Genomic DNA, 24,477 nt, shown 5'->3' with positions numbered 1-24,477 from the left:
TATTTGCTACTGTAGATACATACCTGCCCCTAAGTATGCCTAAGGGTGCCTATCATGTTATGAGGGAAAACCTTAAGTTTGCATTGCTGACCTCTTTCTAAAGATGTAAGTATTTTTCCCTGGAAAAAGAATGGAAATTTTCTGAAAAACTGAAAAAATATAAATAAAATAACAATGTGGAGTATTTTTACACATTGAAAGTCACTTTGCTACACTGGGAATGTGAAATGCAGTGTATATAAAGTAATTATGCTTGAAATAAAAGTCCAGCTTATTCAGTAAATAACTAAACTAAACTTGCTTTTTAAAAAAAATGTTTTTATTACAAATGGAATAACAGTTTAGAGTAAATCTTTATGTATCCTTGTGAGCTGCTATATTTGGTAATCTGAATTAAAAGCTGCTGACACCAAACTCTGTCCCCTAAATTTGTGTACTCCTTCAGTGAATAAATCAAATTCTGTGAATAAATCCTACAGACACAGCTGATCACGTGATGAGGTAAAAGGCCAATCACAGTGGTCTTTAGCCACGTGATCAGCTGTGTCCAATGACACAGCAGATCACAGAGTAAATAGTTGCCGTTATCGGCAGCACTTTCCTCACGCTGTCACAGTGCCGCCTATCAGAGCCCATCAGTGCAACCTATCCATGCCGCCTAACCAGCTTTTGTTCACTGATGGAACTATTAAACCACCTATTGCACTATAACAATAGTGGTGGATATCTCTCTTATATCTCTGCTTTTCCAGTGCAGCTTTCCTCTTGTGCCACTATCCCCACTGAGATCCTTCACTCCTCCTGCTGCTCAAACACCTCCTCAAGATGTTCCTGTACCTCATCAGTGCTGCCTATCCATGCCACCTCATCAGTGCTGCCTATCCATGCCCATCAGTGCTGCCTATTAGTGCAGCCTCATCAATGCACATCAGTGAAGGAGAAAAATTACCTGTTTGCAAAAGTTTAGAAACAAAGAAATGTGGGGGTTTTTTGTTCAAACTGTTTGCCGTTTTTTGTTTATAGTGCAAAAAATAAAAAACACCCAGTGGCAATTAAATACCACCAAAAGAAAGCTCTAGGTGTGTGAAAAAAGTGATATAAATTTCATATAAGTACAATGTTGCATGACTGCGCAATTGTCATTCAAAGTGCTGAAAGCTGAAAATTGGCCAGGGCAGGAAGGGGGTATAAGTGCCCAGTAGGCAAGTGGTTAAAGTGGTTGTAAAGGATTAAGGTTTTTTTACCTTCATGCATTCTATGCATGAAGGTAAAAAAAAAACCTGCTGTGTGCAACAGCTTCCCCAGCCTCATCGCAATCCAGCAGTGTGAATGGCAGCCTCAGCTGTGATGGGTCTCTACCTCCTCATTGGCTGAGACAGCAAGCGGTAGCCATTGGCTCCCGCTGTTAATCACAGCCAGTCAGCCAATGAGGAGTAATGGGGGCGGGGCCAAGCCGCAGCTCCGCGTGTGAATGGACACACGGAGCAGCAGGTGCCCCCATAGCAAGCAGCTTGTTGTGGGGTCACCCAACAGACAGGAGGAGCTAGGAGAGCCTGCGGGGAACCCAAGAAGAGGAGGAATCAGGATGCTCTGTGCAAACCCCCTGCACCTAGTAGGCAAGTAAGACATGTTTATTTTACCAAAAAAAAGAAAACCTTTAAAATCGCTTTTAAGTGTTGCTAAACTCAGGACCCTGCATTCACTATATATGATCTCCCATAGTACACAACATGGAAATGCAATTATTTTAGAAAATATAAACTGCCAAAAACCTTTTCTCATCAGCAGTTACAGCAATCTCGTGACTTTTATCAGTTTCTCAGTGTCCACTCTCCTCTCATTGTCTTATGAGACTGCAGGACCCCTGACCCTCTGTCTGGACAGTGCCGATTGGCCTTGTGCTGATCACATGCACTCTTCCAAGAGTGGAGATGAGTCAGGGACAGTGGAAGAATCAGAGAAGACATGATTAAATGTCCTTCTTACACAGAGGATTAACACCTTAAGCTCCATAGCGAGTATAACATGCATGCTTTACTGCATATACAGATAGATTTTACTGCTGTGGGATTAATAAAACTTTAAGGGCTTCACGTTATATAGTTTGTATACCATGTCATAGATAGGATATTCATCACTGCAAAAGAACATACTCCTCAATATATCCCAATTTTTCCCGGCCTTCCCATCTCTACTTCTTTCTGAATAACGGACCATTGATGTCAGTACTCCGGGTCTTCTGTGCACTAGTATTGGTTCAAGGACCAAATAATGTACTGAAGATGATCAGCATAACAACCAGCCAAATGTGCACTTCTTAGGGTTTCAACCCATACAATTAAACACACACATAATATACTCAGATTAATCTTTTGGTTTAGGGTCAACTAGCTTAACAGTATGTTTTTGGATTGTTATAGAAACACAAAGCACTGGTTGTATAATGCACAAAACAGAGAAAAAACAGAGGAAAAACAAAGGACCCCCCAATCAAAGAGTGTTTATATCCTAGGACCTCAATGCTGCAACAACCACCCTCTAAGCCACTGTGAAGCTACCAGTGAGATAAACAAATCAAGAACAACAATTTATTTTACCGCCACAGTATCTCTCATATCGCATGTTCTAGCGGGTAATATTTTACCTTAAAAATATGAATTCCTACTAGCAGCAACAACTGTTGATAGGCTGATAGCTCCATGCTATTTGATTGCTTGATCGCTTGCTTCTTTTGCAGGTCTTCTACATATTGAAGCATTCTGCACATAGGAAAAAATAAATCCAACAAAATGGAACAATTACATAAGCTAAAAAAATAATATTTAGATGCACAATTTGTTCACTTAAAAGCCATTGGTGTTTCACAATTTTAAGGTTAACTCTGCTTTTGTGGGAAAAAAAAATAGCGTATGCAATTGAGACACAAGAAAAAGTCATTGTAATTGAATGCTATTTTTTTTTTTTTACAATAAAAGTAAATGTCTGCAGTGTTACAAAAATACCTAGGTACTCTGATCTAAACACTGGTAGCTTCCAAAATTTGTAACAGTTGAAATATTGAAAACAGTACATGATTTCCAATGGTATCTTGTAGAATAAAAGCCAAAAAAAATGAATCTCAGTGTATTTAAAATAAAGTGGTTCAAAAGGGCAGCAGGTTTATTTAACCGAATGTATGCTCTGCATTAAAAAGGTAAAATAACCTTCTGTGTGCAGCTTCCCCAGCTATCCTTATACTTACTTGAGCCCAATCTCGATCCAGCGCTGTATCTGAGAGCATTGGTTCTTTCCGAACTCTCTCCCCTCACTGGCCATGGAGGCTGCAGAGAAACAATAACTTCTGCTGCAGCCAAATCACAGCCAGTTAGGGAGTGGGGTGCAGGGCCTGGGCGCACACAGCAGGGCTCAAGATCTAGCTTGCCTAAGTGCCTCAAAAGCAGACGACTTGCTCTGAAGGCACTTGGTGGGGTGGGGGGGGAGCCAGGAGTGCTGGCGGAGGACACAAAACGACGATCAGGGCTGTCCTGTGCAAAACCATTGCATGGAGCAGGTAAGTGTGACATGTTCGTTATTTGAAGAAAAAAAAAAAAAGGATTTACAATTACTTTAAAGCCTGGATAACATTCTACTTATAGTAAATGAGGAAAAGCTGGTGAAATGAAACAAAGCCTGCTCTACATCTAGTTGGAAGTTTTTCTTCAATATAATTTGCAGTTTGCATTTATCTTACAACTCTCATCCCATGTACAGTTTAGTTCAGTTTATTTTGAACCACTTTAAAAACCAAAAACACATCAAAAAGAGTGAATAAATAAGCAGACATACTGTGCAGAAATCTTATCAATTTTGGCCAAAAACAGCCTCGTTGAATTGTAAAAAGAAACAATTACATAAGCTAGCCTGTTCTTCATCTCTTCAATACTGCAAATATTTTAATAACATAATTAACCAGTTGTGGAGCTTACCGATCCCAAGCTTCCTTTTCCTCTTTGTTAAATGGTTTAACAGCTTTAACAACTTTTTCACGTGACAGCAGCAAATTAGCATAGCGCACCATGCAATGAATCCAAAGGCTCCCATCTGCGGTAACTCCAACCACATGTCTCTCCTTTAAACTGTTATCTGCAGAACCTTCTCCAAGGGCAGGCATGTTGTTCAAATTAAGCAACAAGCTGAAATGCAAGAATTCACAGACACAAATGCATTAATTTTTCTACCTCCTTGGAATACAACAAAAAATGTATGTTTACTAATGCCTAAACAAATATAGAAACACAGTAAAATCATTAATCATTGTCCCCTATCCCCCCCCAAAAAAAAAAAACTGGAAACTTTATTTAGGCCCTGCTCTCACAAACTGCAGTGACCTGCATTGTACTGCACTGGAAGAACGCAGGTCACCATAATTGTTGTACGTGTTCGGTTGACATAACACTGGTGTCATATGCAGTGTGGTGCGTTAAAATTCTACATGTATGCATTTTATGCAAGGTACGTAAATGTATGTAAATGCACATCAACACAAGCCTTTTGAAACAAAAAAAAAATGTTTATTATGTCTTACAAGGCAGCCATCCTAAAGGGGAAGTAGAGAGAGTGTGCAGTGAAAAGCTGGCTAATGAGATGTCTGAATGGCAGGGTTTGCAGAAAACAGATGAGTGACAATGTAAGTCCTGGTACAGGTTCAAAACTGATCTTTACTCTCCCACTGTGTGAGCAATGAACGCAACAATAGCGCTGTTTGGCTTTCCCCCATCTCTCCAATATAGCCAGTGCTATCACAATGATTAGGGATGTCACGCTAAGCATCCAGTTTCCAATGCCTCTCCAAGGCATTGTCAAACTGCCAATGACACACACTTTTTCTCAACCCACAAACTGGAAAAAGATGTGATGTCAGAGGAAATAACCCACAAATTGAAGAGCAATTTACCACACGTTGAAAACACACATCACTGAATGACTATTCATTTTGTTTACTCAGTTCCATGCAATTTAATGTATGTTTATGTGTGAACAGTCCCTTAATGCCAGCTTGTAAAAGTGACTTTTTTTAATTATTGTGCTTTAAAATAATTTTTTTCAGAACAGGGTCTGCTGCATGCCAGCTGAAGATTTTTCTGATATCTATCCATGTGTACTGATGTTTGTTAATTGCTGTACTTTTAGCCTGGATCTCCTCCCTGTTCTAATGTAAATGTATATGACGCTTGCAGCTGAGAGCTTGCCTTTGTCTAGATAGAGGAACTGTGAAATCCTGTGCATGTACTCAGATGTACTGTTGTGTGCTCTCTTTTATAAATATATGGAAATCAAAAGTTAGCTGTCTGGAGTGCTGCTTATTGTTTATGGGACCTGTGACCCCACCAGAAAAAAGTTAAAGTTAAGAGAAGAATTAACGATGAGTATTTAAAAAAAATAATTTTTTCCCAACAATTGAAAAACTGAGGACACAGCAAACTTTTGGGGATGGTCAAGAGCAGTCCAGGAAAAAAAGAAAAAAAAAGTGGGAGAAAGAAACCTCTGGAAAAAAAATCCACATATATTCCGACCAAACTGAATAACGTGGCTGCCTGCAATACTGTGCAACCAAAACTAGCACCAGCAAAAGTTGCTGCAGAGAGACACAGTGTGGCCATGCAGTCACCTGCACAGGCAACCCAAGGAAGAAAGTGAAGGGGAATGAGGATGATTGTAGGGTCCTCTGTAAGCAGATAGTCCCCCACTACCATGCCCAGCATACACTACCAATTCAGACAATTTTGAAAGAAAACCATTTAATGTACCAGTTCGTCTGTAAAGTAAGGAGCTTAAATGCATGATGCCCTAAATGTAACTAGTTATGCTGAACTCTCAAACCACGGAGAGAAGTGTAAGGGGTCCACATTAATGTTTGCCTTTTGGCGAAGAGTGAGGAGAAGACAGGCATACACACCTAGAACAACAATGCATTAAAAAAACAACAACCACATGAGCCCAAGGAACATAAGACAAGAGGGACAGGCACAAAAGAAAAAAGTACTCACTCTAAAGTGGAATCTGTAGATTAAAGTGTTTGATGGACAACGGAGTTTGTGTGGCACTGTGTAATACTACTGTGAGCAACTGGTTATTCAGACTCCAGAAATCACTGGACGTCTGTAAAATCTCTACAATGTACTAAGGTAAAAAAAAAAAAAAGGGCTTCCAACCTCCTAGAACACCAAAGTAAAACGGATGCATTATTGTTCATGCAAAGGAGTATAGCCCACTGGAAAAAGCAAAGTCCTTCAACTTTTATCACCAAACTTTGAGAGGCATGATCAGTACCCACAGAGGTCTGCTGTGTCCCCCAGTGAATGCTCAGAAAAAAAAAAAAAAAAACTATTCAATCCAAGTGAACATAAAACAACTTTGCTCTGCAAAACCAACATAAAATTTTAATATAAACCTGAAAAATGCTTCAGACACATGTGCACGTATTTGGTCATTCAGGGGTACTGATGGGCGTATCTCTGTTTCCGGAATATCAGATGCAGATTTCTTTGCCTCAAAAAATGCATGGAATAGAATAAACCTAAAGATTAAAGACACAGGGAATTTTGTTAGGAGCATTCCAGTACCGTGATAAACATTTAAACTTGCAATTCAGCTATTAGGAAATTCTTACTTAGAAAGAAAACACAAAAATTAAATGAATTCACCATTTATAGTGGCAGAAACTAATATCTTACCGTGCAATATCCATCACTTGATCCTCATCCCGCTTTACTTGGGTATTGTCAATGATACTTGTAAGCCGTGGAATAATCCATTTTCTCAGGCGTAATACCACATGATCAGCTCTTTAAACAAATACATGAAAAAAAAAAAAAAAACACGACATTTATTGTCATGTATTTTCCCTTACATCAATACAAAAATATAACATTGTGACCAGCTGATTGTGCTTCACAATATGCACACACATCAAGTCTTAACTCACGGCATCTCTTGCTCCTGTTTCTCCTTCTGACGTTTGGTACTGAAATCTAGGCAGGAATCAAGATCTGGACTAAGGAACATGCTCTTCAACCAATCAATGTAATTTTGCAGAGCAGATGGCTTTAAATGCCTAACCACTTTCCATGTGCTGGGAACCACTGGGTATCCTTGATTTGTAAGCGATGAGAATCCAATAAGAACTGTAAGTTGTTTTTTTGCATCTTCACAGTTTTCCAAAAAGGCATCTACGTATGTGTTCATTTCAGGGGCAAACTTAAACCTGTCTATAGGCTATATAAAACAAATATTACAACACAATTAAAAAACAGATCTTACAACAAAAAATGTAAACATATTTAAATTATTAAAATATCACAATATCAGTATGTCTATTAGCAGGCCTGTAAACACACCACAATTTGGCAGCCACATATTCACACATAAAACAAGGATAAGCTACAATGAGGACACTTAAACAAATAATGATTGTAATGCATTTCAATAATTCAAATATTAAAAAACTTATTTCTAGTGTTTTTGTTTTTCTAAAACTGAATTTTTCCATTTTCTCCAAGCACTTTGCACATCTTTCCTGTGTCTCTTGCTTTACTGAATGAGCCCATAGGTATTCATGGTATTGGGCAATTCACCTTCATGCTTATTGCCTATAGTAATCCAAGAGCCTATATTTCGTGTTTCAAAAAACATGCAAAGCCACATATGACCAATTAATACAATGCAGGCTAAGCAAGAAATACATAAAGTGGCCATACAAGAATCTACAATAGCAGTAGTACCAAACCTCAGTCTTTAAGTACCCCTGACAGGTCACGTTTTCAGGATTTCCTTCACCTGGCACAAGTGCTTTAAATCAATGTCAATGGCTTGGTATTTTGCAGCTTTTTTGGCTACTTGAGGAATGAGGTTAGGGGAAACTGCAGTGCAGAGATGATATGCTCGCCAAACTGCATCAGCCCTTCAGGCTGTGCAGCATCTGACAGCTATGGCATATTCTTAAAAAAGCCACCTGGTTCCCAAACCAGTTATATCCTATGGAATGGAATTTATATTTGTCTACCTGGGCAGTGTAGACCATCTTTATTTCTTAACCAACATCAATCTCAGACTAGGATCTGCGGTGGTAGCGCAGAGAAAGCAAAAAGTAGTTTAACTAGGGCAGACAATACAGTATTTAATTTGGGAATAAAGGGGTGTTTGACTTTTTACCAAAATTGTCCTACTTACTGAAAGCTTTGGTCTATGTTCACCTGTAAAAAGAATTAAAGGCTCCATACACACTAGGCTTAAAAAAACCCCGCCAGTTCCCTTAGAATCGCTTAGATCATTGTTGTACAATGTTTAGGAAAGTTTAGGACTGTTCAGTGTTTTGTGGCAGGGAACACTAATCAAAAATGCAAATCACTAGGTTTTTCTTTTCTGTTTCTAGGCGCCAAGCTTAAAATATGCCTCTAATGTGCATGGACACATAGGATAACATTCAGCTGCTTCTACAGGCAAAACAAAAACTCCTGTAGAAGCAGAGTTTTTTTAAGTGTGCATGGAGTCCAAATATCTAAAAGATGTACCATGGATGGTCTTCCATGATTCAGACAAGGGTAATAATGATCCTACAAACCAAGAAAATTCCAAGTCAAAAGGCCCTTACCTGAGTTGAGACACAGTGATTTCCATAATGCAACATGACTTCACTTCTAAGGACATGCTGCAATTGGCTTTTATCCAACAGAGGTAAAGAAGCACCCAGGAGCCTATAACACATGTAACTGGAAAAAAATTATATAAATAAAAAAAGCTATAAAATGAAACAATGTGGAAAAACTAAAACAAGCTGTGCATTTACAATTAAGTGCAGTTAGTATCAAGAAATATTACTGCATGAAGTTAATACCAGTTGTATATTTAGACTTGCAAGGTAAGTAAAGGCAAGATGACAAGTTTTCAAATACAAGAGTTAGAAACACTGTGGCAAGTTATTTAAAGCATAAGAAACACAAACACTTACATGCATGGTCCAAACTGTTCTTGCATCAGACCATTCTCCACAACCTCTTTCCAAAACAATTCAAACGTCTCCTCCTTTAGAGAGATCTTCACCATGTCCAGAGCTACTGCTGGAAGACACCTCTCCTTTTTCACAGACTTGGCAGCCATTTTTAACAGATCCACCAACCTTGACAAAATATAGAAAATGCTTTTTTTTTTCCTCTACAAATAAAACCCAATTCTTATGTTGGTTCTCAAAGTCTTAGCTACAATATCCCTTGTTAGGCACTGCTTAAAACAAGAATAGTGCACAGCACATAAAAGTATTCTGTTGCAGCAAGGCTTTTCAACATTTTTGCAACACGTAGGGATGTTTACCCTTTTCCTACTGAACATGAAAGAAAAAAAAAAAAATCCACAAATCAAAGTTTGACACAGATGAGGTAAAGCAATAATCCCTCCTGAAATACAATAAACACCAGCCTATGTATGAAGGACCTTGAAAAGAGCGGGTATATGGCACAGGTTTTAATCACTTAACATCTTCCCTATGACAGTTCTACTGCTACAGGGCTGCATTCCAGTGCAATATCACATGTATATGTATATATATATATATATATATATATATATATATATATATATATATATATATATATATATATATATATATATATATATATATATATATATACATATATATACACACACACACACACATATATACACATATACACATATATACACATACACACACGATTTTTACACTTCTGCCATACGCGGATGCGCACATATCACTGGCGGATCCCTTTTGCTGTGATATGTCACAACACAAACTGATCTACAAGCCCCAGCGAGCACTTGCTCGCTGGCACCTGCAGATCGTTGGTCAGGGAGGAAGAACAGAGCTGTATCTATGTTATGTATGTGGGGGGGGGGGGGGGGGGGGGGATTTGGGGGTTCATAAATCGTGCATCTCTGCAGAGCTGAGAGCACGATCCATCGCTTCCCATAGTAAAAGCACCACATAGTGTACACAAAGCACATAGCTAGGCACCCACTTAACCTTTTGATCACCCTAAATGTTAACCCCTTCCCAACAAGTGTCATTAGTACAGTGATTAGCGTATATTTTTAGCACTGATCACTGTATTAGTGTCACCATTTCCCACAAAGTGTCAGTTAGTGTAAAAATGTTTGCTGCAATATCACAGTTCAGCTATAAGTCGCTAAATCGCAGCCATTACCAGTATAAAAATAAATTTTACAAATTCCAATATATGTACAATAGTTTGTAGATGCTATAACTTTCACGCAAGCTAATTAATATACAATTATTGGGATTTTTTTACCAAAATATATGTAGCAGAATACATTTTGGCCTAAATTTATAAAGAAATGTGATTTTTAAAAATTTTTTTATTGGATATGTTTTATAGCAGGAAAACAATTGTTTTATTTTTTTCAAAATTGTTAGTTTTTTTGTTTATAGCGCAAAAAGAAAAAACTGCAGAGGTCATCAAATACCACCAAAAGAAAGCTCTATTTGTGGGGGGGGGGGGGGGAGGACAAATTTCATTTGGATGCAGCATTGAACGACCGCGCAATTGTCAGTTATAACGCAGAGCCGTATCGCAAAGAATGGCCTGGTCAGGAAGGGGGGGATAAATCCTCTGGACGGAAAGTTTTTAATGTTTATATATGGCTTTGTGGGGAACCAGACTTTACCCAATGACTAAAGCTTGCCAAAATACAACTTCACATTTTAAAATTAGATCTTGAATTGAAAACTTCTGAAAATGCTAGTTGTTTTGCTTAGTCTAACATCAATTCTTTCTGATTCACTGACCTGGAATATACAAATGAGGTCATGATGAAGTCAGAGCTACAAATCTGCATACAAATGTCTCAGGTCAGTGACAGCCAGAATTTTCAGTAGAGGTCAGCAAAGGCAACTACCATATGCCTCTAAGCAAAGGTTCCCAGACAGCTCATAGCATCTTACTTTGGTATGTTTTCCTGTGAAGTAATCATGGAAGACCCAAGGAGCTTCTTTAAATTTTTGGGCTTCAGCACTCCTGGAAACTTTTGCATTCCCACAAGCAGCAAGTGTAATTGTTCCGGAGTGCTAAATGCTGATGTCAGGTCAGAGCGTAGCACCTCAAATAGTACTTCTTGAAATGTAGATTCAGGAATCTAAACAAAGGAAAAGGACTTCATGTAAGATACCAGGTATTGTTATACACAAAGTAAACTTTTCAGTTCACAGTAGTTCTTCAAAATACCACAGTTACTGTATACAGTCTATCATTAACCGGTTTTGTACTGCAGGCATGCTACAAACCTTCACAGAAATATACAAGAATATGTAGCATTTGGTCCCTCCCCTGGTGCTTTGACCAGGCAACAAAAACTTTTAATGTATCAAATAAAGATAGTGAGCACTCCTAAGAGGCAGCTGCTAAAACACCAAAAGGTACCAATGTAAAACCTTCAGAGTAGACAATATAATAGGAGTGTAGCTCTGAAAATGATAATAATTATACGGTTTCTATCACCAACCAACTTATGAGGCTGTAATAAAAATTGCCCGCTGATAGAGTTCAATCATAGATAGGTATAAAATATGAATCAAATCCCAAGATAATAAAATCAGCAGCAGACAGACTTGTGATGCCAACCAGTAGTTAAAGTGCGCACTCACCGGAAGCGCATGGGTAATGCGCATGTGATATAAACCATCAAGGTATCTGTAGATGGGCAGGTCAATCCGGTGAACTTATCCTTTTTGGTGTAGTCATCAAGCTGTAATAAGTTGTCTGCTGAATCCAGAGGTCCCCTTAAGGATGGATAAGGTGCTCAGCCTGTGTACACAGGGCTCCTGTTCCTCTGGTAATGCTGTATCACTGGGGTAACCTGTCACAAGTCTGTCTGCTGCTGATTTTATTATCTTGGGATTTGATTCATATTTTATACATATCTATGTTTGAACTCTATCAGCGGGCAATTTTTATTAAACCCTCATAGGTTGGTTGGTGATAGAAACCGTATAATTATTTTTAGCGCTACACCCCTCTTATATCGTCAACAAAAACTTTTAAAAACCTAAAATGCAAGGTTTCACTGTGTGGACAGCTTTCAGTGGAAGGTCTGGGAAGCGACAGAAGCTGCAATGCACATTTACTTTTTTTTTTTTTCTTCCAACATCATTGAAATATCAAAATGACTTTTCATTCACCACTATGCACTGCAGCTTCAGTGTGTAGAAATGGACAGTGTACACAGCCTTCTGGTGAGCTCTGGTTCATTGCAGAGATATTTAGTATGCATTTTTCTGCACCACACTGCTCAGCACCCAGGGGGGCTCTGTTGCAGTATGAACAGGGCAAATAGAAAATAGTGAGCTTGCGGTGACTTCCGTTAATGCGATTCAGGAAGTTGCCAAGTCTCCACATCCAATTTGAATGAGCCCTAAATACAAACAGCTTGCTTTAACAGCAGAAGTAAAAACAGGTCTTAGTGTTTGCAATCACTGTTTCAGTGTGATTCAAAGATATAAAGTAACATTGGTTTGGTTCATCTTCAGATCAAAAGGGTGAGTGTTCATCTGCAGAGGATGTCAGTTAAAGCAACCTTACAAAGTTTTTATATATACAGTATATAAAAATAATATTTGTATTGTAATGAGGGCAGACTCAGCTGGTATTGAGAGCAGTAAACCTCAAAACAAGACAGGGACTCTCAGGAAAACTCCAAATAGGTTTATCATGTGCTTTTCTTCAGCAAAGCAGAAAACAATGTTCAGTGTCAGAGGGCTTCATACAGCAAGTCTATAGCATTAAAAAACAAAACATCGGGTTTCCTAAGTCACTAACAAAACTACAGTCACTTACTACAGCAGTGCTCCCTAATAGGTTCCCCAAAACAGGCAGCTCTTGTACCTTTTTAGTGTGCTGTCAGCACTCAAAAGTAAACCTGACATGTTTTAAAACATCTACATTCTACCAAAGTTAGAAAAACGTTTTAGCTTTAGATATACTCGATGGCTTGCTGGGGTATTACTTCCCTCTAGGAAAGCAGGAACAGGAATAATCTCCTGTGTTCAGATACACAAATGCAGAGTTGCCTGAACGTGACCCACAGTGGCCCTAAACAGATGAAATATCTAGATATTTGTTAGACATGCTGAAATTCTGGACTATAAAAAGGCAAAATAAAATCAGTACAAAACTACATACACGGGAATGTAAGGGCACCCTACGACCAGATTTCCCATTTTGGCATATGAAGAAAAAAACAAAAAAAAAAAAAAAAACACCTTGCATAATGCTTAAAAGTAACTTCATTAGTACAGTACACTCTACAATCTCAAATGTTACCATTGGTTTGTACAAGATCAAATTAATCAACATAGTAACTACATTTGCAATACAGGTCATTTTCTTATGTTAGTTCCCCACCTCAGATAAAATATCAACCAATGTTTTCCTGGGCAAATCCTTCAAGTCATCTCTGTATTGTGCCAGGCTCTGCAGTAATTGCACGCACTGAAGTAAGACTTTTGTGTCCTGTATAAAGAAAGAAAATACTGCAAACAGATTCACCTAAAACATGCTTTTGGTGATGCATACATTGAAAAAAGAACACAATGTTAATTCACACTTCAGACTTGTTAACTTCTTTTCCAAAAATCTTCCAAGACAGTTCACTAAAAAGATGGCTGTGCCCACCTCCCCAAAACATAAGATCATATAGGTTTAAAAGGCTACAAGAAGCCATCGCCTCCTGTCAACAGCAAGATGACAAGCCTTAATCGCTTCCCGTCCACCCCTATAGCAGAAGTACTGCTACAGGGCGGCACGGGTGCACAAAATCGCGTATATACACAAGCGTGATTTTGCATTTCTGGGTGGGGACGCACGAGGCGCATGCATGCCCTACCCGCGCCACCATTTATGGCCGTGGCTGTCAATCACAAGGCCCAGCTGGTGATTACTCGCCGCCGCCCGGTGATTGCCCAGCATCTCCAACAGGGGTGTAGAACTGTTTGTAAACAAAACAGTTCTCTCCCCTGTCAGCTCCTGCACACTGCTTTGCATGGCTGTGCACAGCACAGCCATGCAAAGCAGTGTGCTTACAGTGAAGCACACAGACACAGACCCTAGTAAAGACAGCGCACAGTACACGGTTATCCTTTTGATCGCCCCACATTAACCCCTTCCTGTCCAGTGCCATTAGTACAGTGTCAGTGCTTTTTATTAGCACTGATCACTGTATTGGTGTCACTGGGGATGTCAGTGACTTCAAGTCAGTTCCCCACAGTATCAGAATGCCCATGGCAGTCCCGCTATAAATCACTGATCGCTGCCATTACTAGTAAAAATAAAAAATCCCAGTATATACACACACCACCATTTGTAAAAGCTATAACTTTCACGTAAACCAATTAATTTACACGTATTGGGATTTTTTTTTTTTTTTTTTTTAGCAAAGACATGCAGCAGAATACATTTTGGCCTAAATTTATGATGAAATTTTTTTTTTTCCTCAAAATGGTCGGTCTTTTTTTTTTCTTTTTTTATAGCGCAAGAAATTAAAAATTTCCATCGGGGAAAAAAAAAAAAAAAGGACGTATATTTAATTTGGGCAATTGTCAGTTAAAGTAACGCCGCAGCTCCATAACACAACAAATGGCCTGGTTCGGGGGGGGGGGGGGTGTAAATCCACTGGAGGGTAAGAGGTTAAAAGAGAAGTGTGACCAAAGCTTTTTTGGCTGTATTACTCTTGTGAGTCACAGGAGTAGATTTACTTTTGCACTGCTGTAAACTAGAGTCAGCTTTTAGCAGTTTATTGCTGCCTAATTGATGGTTGATTCTTCCTCTCAGCTGAAAGCCAGAGCCAGCTACGCACAACCCAGTTGGTGTCCGCAGAGAAACAGCAGCATGCCAATCTTTCCAGTGATGAGCTATGGGGGATGCCTTAGCAGAGGTCTGACCAATGAAGTACAGGTAGGCTGTGCTCTCAAGTATTATGCAAAGAAAACTGACCTCACTGGGATGGATGTTTTTCCATTCTCTGGCGTGGTCAGTTTAAAATAGGAAAGCAGAGGGACTGGCAGGATCACCAGATATTCACACAAAAGGAAGCAATGCAAAGAAAACAGGATGCTTTCTAACACAAGTACATATTAACAGAGACACATACCAGAAATATATCACTTGCCATGCTTTATGCTCGTAGACAAACAATATTCATAATTTTATCCACAGTACAAATATTCTGCCAATACGTATATAGGTAAGCATTGGCAAAAGGAAGCCAATAATAAAATTATCTCACTTCTTTCTTCACTTGTATGTTTTGTCCAAGAATATTACCTTGGGGAGACGACCAGACTGAAACAAAGCAAGAACTCCAAACAAATTGCCGAATGCAGCATTTCTCACCAATTTCTGAAAATTACAATTTATTAAATTAGTATGGTCAAACACAATAACCCCATATCATATGGTACTACTGAAGGAAATGTCACAATTACGGTGCTACAGTAAGTACAGAGAACAGTGTTTCATAGAGTACCACTCTAAAGTGGAACTCCCTATAAAAATGTCTAACTTTCAACATAGTGGGTGAAGGTTGAAACTTCTCAGTTATTTTTTTTTTTTCTCTGTCCATGCCCCTGCAAGGGAGATCTCTTATTTTTTGTCTCGATGACCAGACAGACCAGACCTTTTCCCCTATACCATAAGAAATACTGCGTCCCATTGGAAGGAAATCCCACACTTCCTTTCCACTGAAAAATAAAAGGGGGGCGCTTCCCAATAAGGCTAGTCATCAAAAACTTCACAAGAGGTAATCTCCTTTCAAATTTAAACTTGACCAGAGTTGTTATTAATAAATTGCAAAAAAATAAATATGTGAGCTCACCTTTTTTACTCTCTGGAGGTTATATTTCTCATCAATGTATTCAAATACTGTTGTCAGTGGGATCTCTTCAAAACACTGCACAACCTTTGTGAAAAAAACAAGGGTTTACAGTTATGAATTCTTTCTGCAGAAAATCCAGGGATAGAAAAAGCACAAAATAAGTAACCGTGTTTAACTAATGACTCTAAATAACGACTTACCTAAACCCATTCTCAGGTTCACCACAGTGAATAAACTGCAATAACTGGGATGTGCTTTACTTCACCTGCCTGCCGTTTACCATTTCAATTCAAGATACCACATACAAAAAACACCATACATGCACCCATACAGCACATTATAGTCACAAACTTTAACAGAAGGATAAATATCTTTATTCTCAGCTATATCACTATTTTGTTAATCCTTTTAGACTCCGCAAAATAAAAAACTGTCACTTTTTGGAAAATGTAGATTGCTAGCCTGGTATGCTGGCTTTGTAAATAGAGCCTAAGGTATCCACAACTGTGATTTCCATAATAGTGATATAAAATATGAATTATACAGTAGTACAGAAAGAACGTGCCAGTTATTTGCAGCAACCAATGTTAGTATCACTCTCTAAACACACCTGGGGAAAATTCAACAAAAACTGATCAGATGCATTCTCTGTTACTGTAATTTTACAGGTTAACCCCATGTTATCAATGAGCAGGTTCTGATATGTATATAGAGCTTTGGGCTGTGTAGGGAAAGACTAAAGTATGAGGTTCAGCAACAAGCCTCAACACAAAAAGGATAAAGCAACAATCTAAAGCAGGTATGTTAAGGAGAATTCAGTAAGACTGGAGCAGCAGGGCATGCCCACCAATCAGCTTCTAGCTTTCATTTTCAAATTTGAAAGGTGCTTGTAAAAGTTATGGGTTTTTTCAACAAACAAACATGTTATACTTACCTGCCCCAAAGGTAAGCGCTCTCCACACTTCTTCTGTTTTGCAGATGTGCAGACTCACTCCCAAGCTAGCTCAGTGTGTCCATAGAGGCAAGTAGTGCAGCTCGACCCTGCCCCCTGCTCACCGGCTTTGACTAACAGCAGCAGGAGCCAATGGCTCCCAATACTGTCTCTGAGCCGAGCCTCAGCCTTGGGCACAGCATTGAATCAAGATCAGAGTCATGTAAGTAATTTAGGGGGGCTTGGGAGTGAGCTGCACATGAAAGGTGTTTTACCTTAATGCAGAGAAAGCATTTAGGTAAAAAGAAAAAACCTTTACAACCACTTCAACTGATCAAGCTGAAGACAGAATCTGATTTGTTGCCATGCACAGCTGCTTTGGATTCTGTTTGGTCCAGTTTTAGGTCCCCACACTGTGTTGCAGATGAAAGCTAAAAAGACTAAACCTGTCAACAAATCCATAAAGTTCTGTTTAGTAAGGCAGAAAACTATGCGAGGGTACTCAAGCAGTACTAGAACTAAAGTGGGAAGTGCAGAGGACCAGAAGCTGAACTGGACTTTAAGAGATGCAGTGTTTTGTAAATGTTTAAAACTACTGCATCCATCTGCAGTTCGATGAGGTTCACTTTCCAAACAATTCACAAATCTGATCAAAGGAAAGTGTTTGTACTAGTATAAGAAAACTTAGTGCAATGACTGAAATACAAAGCACTACATAAAGCGGTAGTAAACTTTATTTTTTTTTAAACAAAGCTGACAGGATATTTATGACAGAAGAGACCATATCGGTTCCTTCTGTCATAAATTCTGCCCTCCTGCCTGTTATCCATCATGTACACTGAGCCCCGCATGTGCAGCTCAGCGAACATTTATGACCCAAATCTGTGCTGCTGCAATGTGACTCCTATGTGCGAGTGGGAGTGTCTAAGAGTGACATCATAGCGGTCCTGCCATTCAAGCAGCCAAAGGCACGGAACCTGGAAGGAAGAGCGGGCAAAGATGGAAGCGAAGGACAACTGCCAGATCAATCACAATGCAATGCTGGAGGGCTTGGTTTGACAGGTAAGTATGCCATAATATGCTATGTATACAAGCAAATTATAGAGTAACCCACCTGGGGGTCCTTAAAAAAAAAAAAAAAATTCTAGTGGACTTAAGTACCATTTTAAATATTCTTAACAGTATCCATAAAAGCAGGAGTTCATACAGCTTGCGTGCAACTAAGCCCAGATGTGGTGTCACTATGCCATCCCTATAGTCCCTCGAGAGGAGGATGGGAAGATGAACTGTGTGTCAGGCTAAAGGCTTTTGAGTACAAGCCCAGTCCACATAAACCAAAACACGCTCTTGTTATTACAGCACTTGCCTTGTATGTTGTGTAATGAATTTATTTTGCTAAATGTACCTACCAAGTCCTTTTCTGCATAGGCCATAAAATAGCTTGTGAACATAATATTGAGTATTTACTTAAACGATAGAGATTATGGTGAATTGGACATAGCAGCACTTTGCACCACTATAAACTGAGAAGAAGGTATATTGTATTGTGGTTGAGAGACAGCAGTGGCTGGTCTACCCGATGTGTCAAAGGGATAAGAAAACTTAATTATTAGGCTAAGGCCACATCTGTACAATTCTCCACCACACATGTATTGCTGTGCGTTTCTATGAACATTAACCTGTTGCAGTAAAGCAGACCATTAATTTCAATGAGCTGCCTACAACAATTAAATAGCACCAAAGAAGTGCATGACTTTTTTTTTCTTTTAATTATGCCACACCAAAACGTTATGTACTTTGTTACCACAATTTATCACAATTTTTCACGCACTTCAGCAAGGTGCAATGGGGTGGGAGTTCTATCTGTACTATGTTACAAGTTACACCCTAAATATGAGTTAACATGGTCTAAAAGGTAGAGTGAGCCTTTAAACTTTCACCTTACTTACAGAAGTAAACCTTTCCACCAATGCCTGATCATCTTTGTGACAGTTTAGTCAGTAGTAGTCAGGCCGCCTGTTGCAAACACTGAACTAAGACTCTATGGTAATCATTTATGTCTGTGGACATGCTTGAAAATCATTAAAAACACCTTTTTGTTTCACCTGTGCATTTATCATTAAAAAAAGAAAAGGCTTCAAATAGAGAGAACTCAGAACAATCAGAACAAATGAAAACCATAATCAGCTGTGACATACAAACCTGAGCTAATGCCAAGCTGAATCCTGGACGTGCTGACTCACGGGTAGCTGCCAATCCTTCCACAAGTCTCTTGAAGGTGTATTTCAGCTCATCTTCCTGTGTAATGTGCAAAATAACATTGGCCTTGCATTAGCATTTTCAAATGAATCATTAATGTTGTCATTCATAAAGCATTTTCTGCTGCATGAGAAAGACAAAATGATCTAGAGAGATTTGGCAAATGCAACACAAAGGCTGTATAACCCAAGTATAACAAACATCCTGTACAAAAATTTTAAAAAAATAGTTCTGCAAACAGAACTGATAAAGGTTTCCAGCACAAATAAAGTGTCTATACTAAGAAGTTTTCTGGGCTGCAGTCAGTGCAAAACTAATTTTGCAGATCGCTGTGGAAACTCAAGGCAACTTGTCTTGCAGTGGAATAACATGAAGCATGTTCAGTGTCCACTCACACCTTAACATTGTGCTCCAGTGCATGTGTTTTTGTGTTTTAAAAGCACAATGCCCTGGTAGGCAATTCATTTTGAACAGATGGTCATCCCACCCTAACATATAAAAAAAAGGTCATGCACAATTTTTTCAGCATATGGAAATGCAATGCACAAAACATATGGATATGTGTTCCCCAGTTCCTACAATTTTGCGCATAGAACATGGAAACAAGGCTAAGTGACTAAACTATGCATGAAAACATAGAAACTGGAGGTGCAGAAAAATGGCAGCTGATGCTCTGGAATGAGAAGTCAAAATCTGAAATATCTGGCTGTAGAAGTAGGCAGGTTGTTCACTGAAGGGCTGGAGAGCGGTACAATAATGAGTGTCTGGAGGCAACAATGAAACATGGTGGAGATTCCTTGCAAGCTTGCAAATTGAGTTGGAGATTTGGTCAGGATCAATAGTGTTCTCAATGCTGAGAAATAGGGACAGATATTTATCCATCGTGCCATAACATCAGGGAGGCATGTGACCTGCCCCAAATTTATTCAGCAGCATGACAATAGCCCCAAACATACAGCCAATGTCACTGAACTATCTTCAGTGTAAAGAAGAACAAGGAGTTCTGGAAGTGATGGTTACAGAGCCCTGAAATCAACATCATGGAGTCTGTCTGGAATTACATGAAGAAACACAAGAATTTAAGGAATAGTACATCCAAAAAAGATCTGGGGTTAGTTCTCCAAGATGCGTGGAATAACCTACCTGCCGAGTTCCTTCCAAAACTGTGTGGAAATGTATCTAGAAGAATTGATGCTGTTTTTTGAAAGCAAAGGGTGGTCACACCAAATATTGATTTGATTTGGATTTCTCTTCTGTTCATTTACTTTCTATTTTGTGATTTGATAAAAAACTATTAACAGTTAACTTTCTGAAAGCTTTCTTAATTTACAGCATTTTTCACACCTACCTAAAACATATGTACAGTAAATGTTATGTAAATATTACTTACTACTGAAAATATAAGCATCTGGCCTGCTTGCACCAGTGACATAACGCAACCTTTCTGAAGGTTCCTGGGAAACACAAAGATCCCAAATCTCATGGAAATGCACTCTCACACAGTATCTTTTTGTGCTGGTCTTTCAAGGCCACTTGCACACTGCTGTTTTATCTTAAACTGATCTAAGTGCAGCCCATTGTTTTCAATGTACCTGTACACACAGGTCCGTAAACATGCTCTGTAAATTGATGAGTAAAAAAATACAGAAATCTGAGGTTCTGGTCAGTATTTTCGTGTGTATGTGCGCAAACGTCACGCTTTCTGCTTGTGTGTGCATGCTCGCAAATACCAGCAAGTGATATACAGCCCATCCTGGTGTTTTTCTGTCAGAAATGTCTGCTGCTCATACATCAGTACAGTGTGTAAGAGGCCTAAAGCAGAAAGATTACATTTACATTTTACACATTGTCACTAGCATACAACACTGGTTGTACACAGGACAATTTACTTATTGAAAGCTGGACCAGAAGACATCTGGTAGTGTCAAAAGTTACCAATTAGCATATTTTGGCCACCCCATAATACCTCATCTCTAACCCCTCATATGGAGAAACACTTGCAGTAGCAGTAACCATCATAAAGTTACCTCTAATCTGAGTGATATCTACCAGCAAACCTTTCGTTTTGCACATGAGCTCAGTTTTGGTGTTCATAGACCACAAATAGAAAATATTAAAGTGGGATATTTTTAACATAAAACATGACACCCTGTTAAAGTTTAACTATGGGCAAAAAAAAAAAAAAAAAAATGTATATTGCAGTCTATCAGTAACATTGACACAGTAGTGTTAGTCGCCCAGGAAAGGCAGGAGAGGAGCAGTGTATACAGTGACTGGCTGTCACTGTATGCCAGTGCTGGTTTTTAAATGCAATTTTCAGCTTTTTTTTTCCTTCACTATAGCTCAGAGAATGAGCTGTCACTTTCCCAGGAGCTAAAGGAAACTAAGGGGCGGGGTCACTGGGTAATGTCACGGGGAGACCCCACCCCTTTGTATATTTTAGCCCTCCAGGAATGACAGCTCCTTCTCTGAGCTATAGTAAAGGGAAAAACAAAGCCGGTAATTACATTTAAAAAACGGCATTGTTTTAAAATGCAATTGCCGGCTTTTTTTTCTTCACTATAGCTCAGAGAACGAGCTGTCACTTTCCCAGAGCTAAAAGAAGTTTCCTTTAGCTCTGGGGAAAGTGACAGCTTATTTTCTGAGCTATAATGATGAAAAAAAAAAAAAAAAAAAAAAAGCCTAGCAATTGCATTTAAAAAACAGCACTGACATAGTGACAGCCAGTGTGGGAGTCTCTCTGTATACACTGCTCCTCTCCTGCCCCCCACCCCTCCCCCCTACAAAGAGGACCTGTCACTCATATGCTATCACATAGGGGACTACTGGTCCCCTATGTGACAGCAATGAAATCATAAGCTAAAAATAAATAAAAATATACATGAAAGTAGAAAAAAATACAAAAAAAAAATTGGGGCAGGATCAAGCAGCTTTTATACACAATGCAGAGGATTAATCCCATAGGTTCCACAGTGAGTTCCACAGAACAAGCATGCTTTACTGCATATACAGACTGATTTTACTGGCATGGGTTTAGTAACACCAACTAGGAAAACTTAAAAAAAAAAAAAAGTTTTCCCTTCCAGTGGGGCTTTGCCAAAACTGTAAGGGTTAAAGTGATATTAAAAGCTGACTTTTTTTTTTTTACTAAATAACAAACATGTCATACTTACCTGCTCAATACAATGCTTTTGCTTATTGCAGCCCCAATCCTCCTTTTCTAAGGTCCCCCTCCAGCGCTTCTGGCCCCTCCCTCCTGCCAAGTGCACCCATAGCAGTTTGCTGTGGGGGCACCCAAGCAGGCTTGCTCCCGAGCTGCTGCTCTGTGTCCATTCTTACACAGAGCCGGGGCTCAGCTGCACCTCCTCTCCCTCCTTATTGGTTTACTGACCGTCAAGCTAATTGCTCCCACTGCTGTCTCAACCATTGAGGGAGAGTCCCTGCCCTGGAGAAGTGAGGTTCTCGTGCACATTGCTGGATTGTGATGGGGCTCAGGTAAGTATTCCATCCTACTCCATCCGTAAACAGCACAACCCCCCAGGTTTGTTGTGTCTTTTTTTTTGGTTATGACTGCATTATTTTATTATTTTTTTAGAATATTGTCTATGGCTTTTCACCTTTTCTTCCTCCTGAAAAAGATTCAAATTATAAATCGAATGAATAGAAACGCGTTGGGGTCTTCCTCTTTTGTGATATGTAGCCTAATCATCGCCATTTGCATTCAAAAATTATTTCATGTCCATATCATTTGTATTGATGTATTATGTTCAATAAATTTTGTATTTATTTTTTTTATATAAGAAATTTTTTTTATAAGACTTTTTATCATCTTATCTAGTTTTAGTGCTAAAAAAAGTCTCTTTTCCTCATCTGTATTTTTTTTTATGGCTCTGGAATTTTGGGATAAGCACCTTGCATGTTGAACACATGTGACGACTGTTCCTAACCTCGGAAACCACTAAGCAACTCATTCACTCCCTTATTATATCACGCCTTGACTACTGTAACTCCCTCCTCATTGGCCTACCTCATCGCAGGATATCCCCACTCCAGTCCATCATGAATGCTGCTGCCAGACTCATTCACCTTACTAACCTCTCTGTATCTGCCACCCCTCTCTGCCAATCCCTCCACTGGCTTCCAATTGCCCAGCGGATAAAATTCAAAACAATAACACTGACGTATAAAGCCTTTCCTAACACTGCCCCTGATTACATCACCGACCTTGTCTCTAAATACCACCCAAACCGTACTCTGCGCTCCTCGCAAGACCTCCTACTCTCTAGCTCCCTTGTCTCCTCCTCCCATGCTCGTCTCCAGGATTTCTCAAGGGCTTCACCTATCCTCTGGAACTCCCTACCCCAATCTATCAGGCTATCGCCTACTCTGCTCACTTTTAGGCGCACTTTGAAAACCCATCTCTTCAGAGAAGCTACCCCGACCCCAGCTAATACTGGAATCCTCTACTCTTCCTACCACTCCATCCCCCACAGCTATTTCCTCCTGTACCACTATCCCCTCCCTCTTAGATTGTAAGCTCCAAGGAGCAGGGCCCTCCTATCCCTCTTGTATTGAACTGTATTGTTACTGTATTGTCTCCCTCCATAATGTAAAGCGCTGAGCAAACTGTTGGTGCTATATAAATCCTGTATAATAATAATGTGACCAGCACTATACATTTCAGGTAAGTATACTTCTTCTGTCCCCTGGACAAAAACATGCACTTAACCCTTAATAGCCCCATTGCAAGGGCAATTTTTTTTTTTGCTAAAAAAAAAAAAAGTAGATCATATGCAAGCCAACATTACAGTGTTACTAAACCCACAACAGTAAAATCAGTCTGTATATGCAGTAAAGCATGCTTGTTATACTCACTGTGGAACCTAAGGGGTTAATCATCTGCATTGTATAAAAAGGCTGTTTGATCCCTTCTTCTCTGCCCCCCCCCCCCTTGTGGAGAAGACCACCTGATAGACTGAATCGATAGTCACATGCTCAGTTTGGTGTGTATTGCTAAAGGTTTTTTTTTTATGGGAGAGTGCATGTGATCAGCACTGTCCAGACAATGGGTCAGGGGTTTCACATCCTACTAGAGCAGAAAGAAAACTCCTCCTACAAGCTTTAACCAGTGCTCTGCTGGACACTGATAGAAGTCACAAGACTGCTCTGTTGATGAGAAAAGGTATCTAGCATTTTATATTTACTAAAATAATTGCATTTCCATGTTGTGTGTACTGTGTGAGACCAGGTATAGTGAATGCAGGGTCCTGGGTTTAGTATCACTTTAAATATCATAATCAGGGGCGGACTGACCATTTGGAAACTTGGGCACTGCCCGAGGGCCTGGGGTCAGTAGGGGGCCCCATGAGATGCCCCTGGTACCTTTTTCATAG

At 39.4% G+C, this 24,477-nt stretch overlaps 1 protein-coding gene across 1 annotated transcript in view; it reads right to left on the bottom strand.

Annotated features, from left to right (window-relative positions):
• The window catches only part of MYBBP1A (MYB binding protein 1a), a 56,211-nt gene that overhangs the window by 31,189 nt on the left and 545 nt on the right, over positions 1 to 24,477 (bottom strand). The window contains 12 exon segments of the mRNA XM_089655402.1: positions 2,645 to 2,759; positions 3,966 to 4,172; positions 6,431 to 6,556; positions 6,714 to 6,824; positions 6,965 to 7,254; positions 8,630 to 8,747; positions 8,987 to 9,154; positions 10,973 to 11,163; positions 13,428 to 13,535; positions 15,345 to 15,419; positions 15,895 to 15,978; positions 19,028 to 19,123. Coding sequence (XP_089511528.1) covers positions 2,645 to 2,759; positions 3,966 to 4,172; positions 6,431 to 6,556; positions 6,714 to 6,824; positions 6,965 to 7,254; positions 8,630 to 8,747; positions 8,987 to 9,154; positions 10,973 to 11,163; positions 13,428 to 13,535; positions 15,345 to 15,419; positions 15,895 to 15,978; positions 19,028 to 19,123 — 1,689 coding nt within the window.

The sequence above is a fragment of the Staurois parvus genome, unplaced genomic scaffold, assembly GCF_062004578.1.
Source record: "Staurois parvus isolate SC_StPar_1 unplaced genomic scaffold, SC_StPar_1.0 ptg000839l, whole genome shotgun sequence".
NCBI lineage: Eukaryota > Metazoa > Chordata > Amphibia > Anura > Ranidae > Staurois > Staurois parvus.
The sequence above is the reverse complement of the archived record's forward strand: the minus strand, read 5'-3'. Positions and strand labels throughout refer to the sequence as shown.